We start from the raw sequence: 13,371 nt of genomic DNA, 5'->3' as shown, positions 1-13,371 counted from the left end.
TTGTATTATTGACAGATTCAGCGCTTTTTGCAGTTGTGCGCATGCGCGTTTACTACTGCAAAGCAAAACAATATGGCAACTTCGATGAACAATGTGTGTCATTCCAATACGGGAGTGTAATGTGTTTTAAGGCTTCAAACACATTATTTTAATTGTATATAGGACGTTATTCCATCTGCTTTGTGTTAAAGCCGATAATAATGAAATCGCTCAAACGTTCAGAGTAGAGTAACAGTTATAATGTGCATCAAATTTTATTTGCGCGAATGTGGAACAATTGTTAGAATGTTACGTGTCTAAAAAATCTTCAATCGAAAGCAATAAAGGTGTCAAGTCTGAAAAGAAAACGGATGGTTGCATAATGGTATGTTTGGAATAATGTGATTCTATATCTATTTCATAATTATGTTATTGTGTAACCATTCGACTTCGTCACGAATAGGAATTCCCGTTTCTAAAATAGAATATTTGACACTGAATGTAAACAGACGACAACTGTCATCAGCGAAAACAATGTCGACAAGTAAAAAAGGAAAGGGAGCAAAAATTTTCGTTAGATGATTGTCTTATCCTCTGTAATTTGATGGCAGAAGATTGTGGATTAAACGGATTGAGCAACCATGAACTTCTTAAACACAGATTTACTGAAGGTAACCAAATTCAGACCAAAAACACCAACTTTGGGAAAAGGGCCACAGCCTTTTTTTCAGGGAAAAAAGACACACTTTTCTGGTTTTTGGGAATGAAAAATACTGACGTAAATTGGAAATTTAGAGAAAAATGCATGATTTTAAAGAAATTTCTGTATGGGAAAGGGACTTTTTGATTAAGCGGAAGAAAAAAATGCCCCTTGTGAAGAAGTTTTTTGGCCCTGAAATTATAGTTAAATGTTTCTAGCAGATTTTGCAATTTTACCATTGAACATACAGTTGTTGCTGTACATTATTAAACGAGTAACTTTATACAAATATTTCAACCTAGCTTAAAGTAGTTGCAATAATCAAAAGTATAGTTTGATCCAAAAAGGTGCACATTCCCATTCTCTAATCTCATGAACTTAAAAATGGAAGATAATAATAATAATAACAATCAAAATCTTCATACCAATTTATTTGCTTCATTTTAAACAATAGAATCAATGCTTATAGCATGTTAATTGTTTTATGAATGAAATAAATATATTTAATAACAGGAATAACAAGCCAAACAAAAAAGAAGATGTGGGCAAGAGTGTCAGACCTGTATAATGTCAAAGCAAGCAAGACGAGATCAGCTGACAAGCTTGAAAAAAAGTGGCTCAACCTAGTGGCCAAGCTTCACATAATCTACACGGATTACGTGAGAGACCGTGCACTGACTGGTAGTCATCAATGAATTGCAAAATGAGAAATAAAATATTTATATAACAAGGAAAAGAATATTATAAATTGTAATGCTTTGTAATGCTTTACCTCTGAAATGAGTACCCAGTATTTTGTTCATATACATGTATGTCTTATATATCACTTTGAAAATGAAAGTCATCTTCATGTAAAGTACATGTATCAACAAAATTGAGACTTATCATGTCATTTTTAACAATGTAGCCACTGTTTAATTTTGCTGTCAAGTAAAAACCTGTTGGTAATGATGTTTCAATACACCTTCAAAAATTCAGTTGTTTGAATTAAGTCATTACCGTACACTGATAGTAGCAAGTTTAAAATTATACAAGAGTAAAACTCTGATTTAAGTTTGGAATAAATTCATAAATGTTATTATATAATTTTAACCACACATCCATAAATTCTTGAATGAATTTTTTAATTTAAGGAGGAGGTTGTTTGCAAAAAAATCTCGACATCGTAACAGAGGCGATCATGAATGTCATAGGCATTGAGTCGCCTTCAATCGCTGGTGCTGCAGGTGTGGCACTTGACTCCAGCTTCAGTCAGTTGGAGTCTTTATCAGCTGTGTATGACACTTATTTATAATCTTTTAAGTAAAATGCAGATAAACAGTATACTACTGTTTTATCTTTTTATATATGATTAGGCATTTAATGTTCATACTCATTAATGTAATATTCAAGACAAACTACAGAAAACACATGCACAATCATAAAACAAGTTCAGTTTTATCTATTTCCTGCTTAAAAACATCATACAAAAACAAGTGCAAAAAAAAATCATACAAAACTGCATAACCAAGAATTATCAATAATGCTTCATTGATTTTTTTATTAGCAAAATTGTGTGCGCTTACATATACGCTTCATGAAACAAACTATTTTCAGAGCAATACCTTCCCATGCACAATACTTGGAAGTGGTTGCAGGGCCAAGTCAAACGGTAGTGAAAATGGTAGTAAATTGACATGTGATAACTTACACTTTCTCCAATTTAAGAATTGATACCAATTTATAAATCCATACAGTTTGCTAAAATTATGAGCATTTAACTTGAAAGCACAAGAGATGATGTGCTTTTCAATCGTTATGTCTCTATTTACATTGGAAACGTTCATTTAAAATTTTCAAAGATGTAAACAAACGGATACGTCCGCCATATTTGTTGTGACGGAAAAGTCTCTAAGGAGGTTTCGTCACTATACAGTTTCGTATTTTGTATAATAGGAAAGTGAAGGTTTCGACAAAATAATAAATTGTAGGATGATAATAACTGTAAACATATATTGTGGTGAATTTGAATATTTTAAATGCGTGTGTACACTTGTAAACGAGAGATGGATATGTATGTTACTTTAAATATTTACATATTAGTTGCTTTAACATCATTTACAATGTAAACATTGTTTAACGATGTTATATTTAACTTACCTGTGATAGTTTGACGTGAAATTTGAGCTTTGTTTTTATAACACAAAATGGCTGATAAAAAATTTCTCTAAGAAAATTCTATAAGTTTTAGACAGGTGTAGAGGTTTCTACCTTTCTTAGTAAAATTCGGCAACTCTTAGAAAATTCTAAAAAATAAGAACGTTTCTAAGACAAAAACTAAGAAAATATTACAGTTATAGTAAAATACTTAGAAAAAACATGAATTCTTAGTGAATATTTTGTCTAAGAAAGTTTCAGAATTCCGCCCCAGGTTGCAAGGGTTCATACAAGAAATTACCCTGGAGTTCTCTTATGGAAGGAAATATTTTCGGAGAAGTTAAAAGAGGATTTTCCGGAAGTTCTACAAACCACTGAACAGTTTAAAATCATCTTTTATTTATCCTGTTGATAGTACTGTCATCAGAGATGAACACATGAAGCCTCACTTGAACTAGACACACAGCGATGAGAAAACAAGAGAAAGCAGCATGCAACCCAAGCCAACTAAGTGCTCTCAGGAGGAGCTAGAAGCTCAAAGTGCTCTACATGCTTTAGAAAAGGCATTTTCAACACCCACAAGACAGAAGTATGAAAAGGGAATAAAGGAAGGGTTTGATATTGTTGACCAATCCCCATACAGTATTTGTGTATTTGTACAAAAAACTTAAGCGTGCCAGTGAAGTCAAGATTTCAAACTTTAAAAAATAAGGTGTTTTTTTAACTATCTCAACGAAAATTCAAGAAAATGTACACTCCCTACACAATTTTTACTGTGGATGAAATTATGATGAAGTTCAAGGGGCATCTGGGCTTTCGTCAGTACATGCCATTGAAACCAACAAAGTGGGGCATAAAAGTGTGGACATTGGCGTAGAGCGAAACTGGCCACATCTACCAGTTCCAAGTCTACACTGAAAAGGAAGACAATCAGGAGAAGGGCCCATCACACAGAGTGGTGACAGACCTGATTGGCCATCTGAACCATACAAACATTAGAGTTTTTATGGACATTTACTACAAGAGTCTGGCCCTTTTCACGGATCTGCACATGCACTGTGTGATTTTTTTTATTTGTCATGATTTTTGATTTTTTTTTCATTAACTGTATTTCCTTATTTTATAGTAATATTATTATTATTAAGCATTCGATTTTTTTGAAAAATTCATTACCTTTCACATGTTCATAAAAGGTATGGTTTACTGAAGGTTACATCAATAATAAATATAAAATTAATAATTCTACTGTGTTGGTATTTTTCAATGTCAATGCCACCAAATTAATTTGGCAATTTGGGGGCATTTCCCAATGTACACTATAATAATTATAACTTTGGTATTGGTTGGAATATTTAAATATTTTTTTCACTGTTATAAAGTGTAAAACATTTAGAACAATTGGTACATTGATATTTGCACATTTTAAACTTTGAATCATATTGATTTATTTAGTTGAAAATGTTTCCACTATTTTTTTTTTTTTTTTTAAAGTTTCATTTGCCGAATTTACAGCCTAAGATTTTGTTTAATTTTGGACATAATTAAAAAAAATATATATATTGCTGGATTCAGAATGGTCTCTTCTTTCTAAAAATGTATACATATATAGGAACTATGACGAGTAACGTCACCCGCACCTACTTAATGACCAGTATTTCCACTGGAAGACAAAAAGCGTTGTTGACCCCCATTGTTGACACTAGCGTAAACAGACCCTGGTATTGCTAAATATAACCACTATGTCGAATACATATTCAGCTTTAGGGTGCACAAATAGGGCAAAAAAGGGAGGCAAAATTAAATTTAATAGATTTCAAACAGAAACAAACAGAAGAAAGAGATAGATTAAGGCCATGAAGCAAATGAAACTTTACGGTCCATCTCAGCTGTGGGAAGCGAAAGATCATGATCTGCTTTGCTCCGAACACTTTGTAGGAGGTACTGTGTAATATTGTTATAAAATAAATTGTAGATTTATATAAATAATTTAATTTCCGGAATGTGTGCAAGCACCAAAATTGATTTTCTGTACTACAGCATCAGTGTATGTCCATAGTATGGGCCATACCCCACCAATCAACATTACAACACCAAAATAATTTACATTTGAAAACTGTTGTGTTGAGGAAGTCCATGATGAAGATTTGTTGTTCCATTAAAACTGTTTTTAAACAGAATTTCTCATTATTTATAGTTAAAAATGAAATAGACCTATACAGAAGAATTTATAGAGGAGATTTAAGCTACATCAGGCAAAAAGGAACTTGAAATGCAATCTGATCACGAACCAGACTGCTCGCTTCTATACTCCGGCAGTAGTGTCAGTACCTTCGAATGATGAAACTGTAAGGGAATGGGCTCCTAGTCACATGTTGTCGGAACTTGGTCACAATTGGAAAAGTTTTGAGACAACATATTGTTCTTGTCTATATAATCATCCCAAAACACGCAGTGATTATATATAGCATATTTTTAATATTTTTAGGAGAGCCATCTGAAGACCCAAAACATCCTGGTTATGTGCCGTCATTGCTCTGTTTCACACCCATGGCATAAACAGGTATCGACACTTCAAGGCATCAGAGACGTGTACAGCGCAGACTAGCCCTAACACCAGTACTGGTACAGTACAGCCAAAGCGGCACAAACATAATCCACGGCTACGCCACGGCCAGATTATTAGTCCGCGGCGGCCGAATCGTGTGTTCACGCGGCGTATCGCCGTGGCACTCGGCATCGATCCGCGCAACGACGCCGAGTCTGTATTAACCACGCGTACTTTCGCGGAGTAAATCCGCCGCATACGTACGCGGCGGATCGAGTGAAAAGATATCCACCTACATGTACATACATGTATGTGTAGCGTAGAATAAATTACGCGCAACTGTTTATGTTTCGTTCGATTATCATTATTAAATTTGTAATCCGAAACACACTTCCAAATTTTAATGCTAACGCGTCCTTTGGCAAATTCTAGCGTAAAAAAAACAGTGCTAAAATATCCTTTGTTTCATAAAAAGCGCGCGAAAATTAAAATGTATGCAGACATGTAGAACGTCGTTTGGAAAGTTTGGGTGTATTTTGTGTTGTATAAATACACGAACATCACGTCAGGCGTAAATCGCGTGTTCAGTGGAGAAAAAAAACGCCCCGATTAGACGTTATTTCATCATCTCTATAAATAGTAACAAATGCCAAAATGTATTTGATACTTAAGGAAATATCGAGAATGTTTGTGTATCGTAAATATTAACCAGCATTTGCTTTAAAACTGGAATATTCGGGATTCTCGGGTAATTAGTAGCGATATTAACTGTATAATATGAACAAAATAAAACGTGTTTATATACGCATATTCAAACAATAGTTATAATAAGCTGATAATTAACAAAACTACAAATAACGTCGTCACCGTCTTGATTATTGATGTGGCTTCAAACTGCTAATTTTCTCAGCTAAAATATAATAGCGGAATAAACATGCAATTAATTTATAAATCCACCATATGCTGGAGCCTTGACCACTTGTATGTGCGAAAACATAATTACGTGACCTTGTTTATGTGTGAAATACATACGCTACGGGCGGGAAACAAACTTAATAATTGGCCAGACACATTAACCATGCTTACATGTATATGCTAATACAATCCGCGCACAATAAATTTATTATGATTTTAATTATTATTATAATTGTTCTTTCAAAATTTGTTAACTACATGTAACTAATAATTAAAAAAAATAAATATTTCATGATCGCATCGACTTGGCATCATGTCGCGGACCGCGGCATGCCTCGGCGGACGGATGCGAAGTTTCGCGCCAAAATGCGACTTGCCGCCGCACACTGACGCGGCTTCAACGACTGACGCGGCATCGACTCGTTTCGCCTTGCCGCCGCGGATTGCGAAATACGTTTGTTCCGCTTTGGCTGTACTGTAGATGAAAATCAAGACATTGCTGCAAATGCTTTGCTCGAGCTTGGTTCAAACAGTCTGAAGTTTGTCAAAAAAAGGTAAAAAGCTTTCCTAACAATATTTGACGTTCAGGGTAACCATGAAAGTTTTATGAATGAAGCCAGTAGATCTGTGCAAGAGTAACTATATGCCATAGCAATAAATACTATTTTAAAGATTTACTGAATTCATGCTCATAGCGGTTCATGTGAGATACAATATAAACTGGAAAAGTGGCACAAACTGCATCCAAAAATTATAATAGCTGACCCGGTTTGATATATTAAACAGCTAACTTTTCCTCTTATACATGCAGTGACTGATTGAGATAATGAAAGCTCACACAGCCTGTATATTTGCATGTCTGCTTAAACGCCGTTTATATTTGCATGTGACCATGTTCGCTTAACAGTCTGCATGTAAACAATGTTTTGTTCTTTCCTTAAAACTTGTGTCCTCATTTTCAGGAACTGACCCTGGTCCAGATCCAAAAGATGCCAGACTGAAAGAACTGAAGACCCAAGTCAATGATCTTGAATCCAATTACAGCTATCTGCAACAAGAATACCAAAGACTGTTGGAAGAAAATAGAACCTTAAAACAAGAACTAGGGGAGAAAAAAATCACACATACAAATTTGAAAAATTATGAAATAAAGACACTGACTGGTCATCATGTGCAGTTTTTATGTGGATTCTGACATCAGTCAGCCTTAGCTTTAAGAGAATCGGAAATTTGAATGCTGGTGATCAACTCCTGTTTCTGTTGATGAAACTTTAACTAAACTTAACAAACGCTGATCTTACTATAAGATTCAACATATGCCCAACTCAAGTCTCCAAGATTTTTTCGAACTGTGTGCCGATGATTGCAAAAAAGTTGAAAGTTCTGATAAGATGTCCTTGCAAGGGAACTATTCTCAAAAACATGCCAAGGTCATTACGATTGAAATACAAGAAGTGTACAGTGATAATAGACTGTAAAGAAATATTTATTCAAAGGCCATCCAATCTTTTTACGCGAGCAATGACCTATTCCAATTACAAACACCATAATACGCTTAAGTTTTTGGTTGAATTACTCCATATGGTTTACTGCACCGCTTTGATTATATTTTTTATTTGGATTATATCCCTTTAAAAAATATTACTTCCCATGTGAAAATGATCTGTACCTGCCAAATGATAAATATAAATTATCTCCCTTTAGAGCTTGTTACTTCCCTTGGATTTGTTTTTTTTTACCTTTCACCATTCAAAATGTGCAGCTCCTTGAAATACACATGCAAGCCAAATATCAAGATGCTATCTTCAATATTGCAAAAGTTATGGCCAATGTTAAAAGTTTTTGGACGGACGGACAGTTCAACTGCTTTATGCCACCCTACCAGGCATAAAAAGCTTACATATTGTACATACAGAAAACATGCCAAAGAAATATGTCCCACTAAAAAAGGAGTAAAACAGTGCAGTACGACGAGGCGCAGCTGCAGGCCGCTGTTCTTAAACGAACAAATGTACTATGCAAACGTACCAAAATCGGTTCCCGCTACCGCAATTTTGTTGCTGCGAAGGACTGGTGGGAAGGGGTTAAGCATAGATATCCTGAACTCAAAATAAGACTAGCACAAGAGCTAGGATGATGAACCACCTCCCGGTTGGCAGGTACTTTACTGACCTTGCCACTATCCTTGAAGGGCTGGACATTGTCCCAGCATCCTGCAAAGATGGGCCGCCAGACCCTGTCATTGGCCTTCCACAGTCATAGTTCAGAAAGTTGTATCATCAGGAGCCTATTCAACCCCAGTAGGATTTGAGGAAAGTGAAAACAAGCACATGGACTGAAGAATTTGCTTTAACACCGGTGAGACATTGTTTCAAGAACAAGTAGCTAGTCTACAAATATAACTCTGATGGTGTGCGTCAAGGCTCAGGGCTAGCGTGCGCCACCCATGTTCATTGTTAAGGGGAAAACAAGCAAATCTCTCCATGGATTCAACACCACCGACGCTCTTCCTGGCGCCCGCTGGTTCTATCAAAAGAACGGATGACTGACGATAGTGGAGAGAAGTGGTTTCTCAACATGTTCCTTCCCGCTATTGGTCCAGAGCATCCCCAGTTACTCATTCTGGATGGGCACATCTCGAACGAGACGCTAGGGTTGCTGCAGTGCGCTATGGAGGAGAACATCCACGTGCTAGCATTGCCGCCACACACGACCCACAACCTCCAGCCATTTGAAAGATCTGCTTATGGACCTCTGAACAAGTATTACAACAGTGCTTGTTCAGAGTTCTTGATACAGAATGCACTTAACCTCGTCAATAAGTGTTCATTCCCCTCATTGTTTCACGTTGCTTGGGATAACGCAGTAGTCCAGTCTAACATCAAGAGTGGGTTCTGGGCATGTGGGATTCATCCTCTGAATACTAGTGCAGTCCCTGAAGCTGCCTTTGCGCCAAGTATCCCGAATGATACTCCAGCACCGGCTACAGAGGTCATTGCTCCGTCGACAAGCGCGTTGTTGCCTTTACATAAACAGAATAAACTTATGATTTTATAAAATCTTCATTACCCAACCAAGATGTATATATGTGTATGCATCAGTTGCCCCACCCCTGGATCCTCTAGTGAATACATGAAATGCAAACAATTATTTTCAGATCGTATATTCAGATGGTCTCGAAGTAGCTTTTGGTAGTCTACAGCTCTGCCAACTCAATGACAGTCCGAGCCAGTCGTACCGTCATCTCCAAAAGTGGAAGCAGCCATTGAGGCAGCATTTCTTTCAAGTCAAATCAGTCTCAACAAGATGTGTTTGTGAAACACAATGTCCCCCTATATGATGTTTGACATTGTAGGATGACCTTGACCTTGTGAAGGATGACCTTGACCTTTCACCACTCAAAATGTGCAGCTCCATGAGATACACATGCATGCCAAATATCAAGTTGCTATCTTCAATATTGCAAAAGTATTCATAAAATAAGCGATTTGGGCCACATATATTTGACCTCTGACCTTGAAGGATGACCTTGACCTTGACCTTTCACCACTCAAAATGAGCAGCTCCATGAGATGCACATGCATGCCAAATATCAAGTTGCTATCTTCAATATTGCAAAAGTATTCATAAAATGAGCGATTTTGGCCACATATAATTGACCTCTGACCTTGAAAGATGACCTTGACCTTTCACCACTCAAAATGTGCAGCTCCATGAGATACACATGCACGCCAAATATCAAGTTGCTATCTTCAATATTGCAAAAGTATTCATAAAATGAGCGATTTTGGCCACATATATTTGACCTCTGACCTTGAAGGATGACCTTGACCTTTCACCATTCAAAATGTGCAGCTTCATGAGATACACATGCATGCCAAATATGAAGTTTCTATCTTCAATATAGCAAAAGTTATTGCAAAATGTTAAAGTTGGCGCAAACAGACAGACCAACAGACCAACAGACAGACCAACAGACAGGGCAAAAACAATATGTCCCCCACTACTATAGTGGGGGACATAAAAATGCAAGGCCATTACCTCTCACCGTCTCCTAACCAGTGAAGTAATCATATCAGAGAAGAAAGCTTCTTTAGCTCTTAAAAAGAAAAAGGCAGAAAAGAAAAGACAAAATAAACTATAGAAAAAAATGAAATTAAAATCCACGTAGTTGTGGCATTTTACTAACCAGAATTTGCTTAATAGCATAGATATTTTATTTTCGTGGGGCTAGTTAGATGTTAGTAAAACTTACCACCACCAAGAATGTTTTGTTGGATTATTTAGAGTATCTGCTAGAGACATTAACTTCAGTATGTATCCATTAGCTTCCTGTATACCACCTTATACAATAAGTGATTACCGAAGATGAAGCCTATATCAATTTTTTAAAATTCATACACGTGTCCGACTTTTACCTTCTTGTTTGAAATTTTCCAAGTCCTGTCCAAGTTTTACCTTCCTTTTCAAGGTCCGCGGTTACGACAGTTGCTTAAAATTTACAATAGATCCGCATATGATTTGTGTGCTCATAACGATAAAATTCTAGGAGAACCGTTTGATGCTTTCGGAAGCCTTTAATAATCCGAAATATCACGTTGTGTAGGTCATTTGAAAACATGGCTATTGATGAGAACTGAAAAGTGTCCGAGTTAACCCGGATTGACCCTATAAGTATCTAAGTACAGTTGTGAGATATAAATCCAAATTCCTCTGAGATTGAAGGATTGCATTTTTAGCAAAAAGGTAAGTTTCAATGCTAGAATAAATGCATCCAAATTTATCATGTTTAAACCTCCATTTTCGTTCTATATTCGTTATCTATTGTTGTAAACGTTACTTTACTATACCCGTCCCAAATAAAAGTCAAAATAGAAGATTTTATTGACTTTAAAATGGTATTAGGTGGATAAGGCAGTGATATGAACAAGTGATTGAATAATGATACAATAAGTGTTTTCACAATAACAATATTTCCAATTGGTATTTAAGTTCTTCTTTTCAAATTTTCAGGATATTTTCCATTTTAATTTTTTTTTTATTGTAATTTATTTTAAATATTTTTGACAGGAAAACATGGAGTTTAAAGTTGTCTTGCATCCAGTTTAATTTCCATTTTCTTTTTATGGTATGAGAACTTTATTTGTGTTTGCCAATCCATACACCATTTTGTTTTATCAAAGTTAACATTGAGACCTAAATTTTTTAAATCATGTACAACAGTTAGTGTTTCATTTAACAATTGTTCTTAGCCGTCTAATAAAATAGTAGTATCCTCCGCTAACTGGGAAAATTTATGTTCAATTCCATGTATTGTTATACCTTTTATATTCTTGTTATCTCTCAATACAAGTGACAAAACTTCAGGGCAGAGGATACAAATATAACATTAGAGGGGATCTCCTTGTCTGCAACCCCTTTCAATAGGGAAGAAATAAAGTTTACTGGTTTTAAACCTTGTTATGCGTGTTAAGTGAAAGCCTTCTCAACATATGTGAAAATTAGCATTTCATACAGCTGTAAAGTTTCCTCGAATACTAGATGATTTAATATTGATGTTAAAAACAACATGTAATAAAAAAAATAAAAAAGCATTCTTCACTTTAAATTAAGTTTTACATCATGTTATAAAAGAAAACATCTAAATCATTATTTTTCCTAAATGATAGCGTTTCGGAAAAAAATCCCGGAAAATTATTATTATTTAAAAAACAAAAACCTTAGTCAACGGACAGTACCTTCGTAAAAACTCAATGCACTGGAACAATGCTCAAACTTGATCTGTAAGTCATACTATGTTGACTCACACACCAAAAATCAGGTAATATGCGTTAAGCAAAAAAGTATGAAAAACTGCTATTGTAGAGAATTTTTTAAAGTCCAAGGCCAATAATTCTGCCAAAGAAAAAATCAAAGGACCCAAATGACATTCGAACTTTATCTGTAACTGCTGCAGGTTGACTCGCATACCAAAAATCAAGTTAATATCTTAAAGCCTTTAAGAAATGTTTTCCAAAAAAGTATTATCTTAAGAAAATTTCTAAATCCAAGACCCATAACTCCTAAAAACAAGAAACCATCGGAGACAGGTGATGCTCTCCAAAGGTTTTTTTTTCTTGCAATATTGCACTATATATTCAGATAAAAGGAAACGTCTTGAGGGCACAGTAGTTGGGGGAACAATAATTTTTTATAGAAAATTTCAAAGGGCCATAACTCCGTGAAAAATCATCCGACCAGAACCCGCTGATAATATGCACATCTCCTCTTGGTAGTGCAGCTTCCCATAAAGTTTAATTGAATTCCGGTCATTAGTTGCTTAGAAATAGCCAGGACACAAATTATGCACAGACGGACACACGGACGGACAGACGAAGGGGGGACTATATGCTCCCCCCAAAATAAATTTTGGGGGAGCATAAAAATCAATGAAGCGGAACGAAACTCGAACATGATCTATTACTCATATAGGTAGACTTAATTACAAAAAATCAAAGAAATATTTCAAAACTAAGGAAAAAATCCAAAAAAGAATGCGTGCAGGACAGACTTCTCTTTGCCACTCTGACAGGGAAATGAAAATTAAATTAAGCTCGTTTCTGTCATCAGATGACACAACACAACGATGACTTCCAATTAAGAAACTGCATTATACAATATAAACACTTTTGATGAGGAGGCTATCAAGATTTTAATTGTTACACTGTAGCTCCAATAAAGTGCGGTCCGTTATAACGCTGTGTCCAATATAACGCAGGGGGTGCTTGGATCCCGTTTTTTCTCCAACCTTCCATTTCTGATTCAAATCCATGATATGCAACTTCATAAATTTTCAGAAAATTCAAAGAAGGCGGCGATCACAGCTTGATTGCTTTATCCGTCCGTTTAACTGATTTTAATCGATTGGAGGTAAAACGCCACCCGACAGCTAATTAGTGTTAATCTGTTGTGTAATGTCAATAAAGGTGTGAAAACATGCGAGTCAGTGTTTATTACATGTATTCCCTATCAGAACGGTTCGGTGCGCTAATTTCAATAAGGTAAGTGCAAGCGAGATAATTATAAAATTTAAGTTATTCACAACGATAAAAACCTT

At 35.7% G+C, this 13,371-nt stretch overlaps 1 protein-coding gene across 1 annotated transcript in view; it reads right to left on the bottom strand.

Moving 5' to 3' along the window:
• Positions 1–3,761: 3,761 nt before the first annotated feature.
• The window catches only part of LOC127872502 (RPA-related protein RADX-like), a 115,024-nt gene continuing 105,414 nt past the window's right edge, over positions 3,762–13,371 (bottom strand). Inside the window, exons 10-11 of the mRNA XM_052415828.1 lie at positions 7,246–7,323; positions 3,762–3,794 (exon numbers count right to left, since the gene is read on the bottom strand). Coding sequence (XP_052271788.1) covers positions 3,762–3,794; positions 7,246–7,323 — 111 coding nt within the window. The remainder of the gene's footprint in view (positions 3,795–7,245; positions 7,324–13,371) is intronic.

The sequence above is a fragment of the Dreissena polymorpha genome, chromosome 3, assembly GCF_020536995.1.
Source record: "Dreissena polymorpha isolate Duluth1 chromosome 3, UMN_Dpol_1.0, whole genome shotgun sequence".
Taxonomy (NCBI): domain Eukaryota; kingdom Metazoa; phylum Mollusca; class Bivalvia; order Myida; family Dreissenidae; genus Dreissena; species Dreissena polymorpha.
Note: the sequence above shows the minus strand (reverse complement) of the source record. Positions and strands in the feature narration are given on the sequence as shown.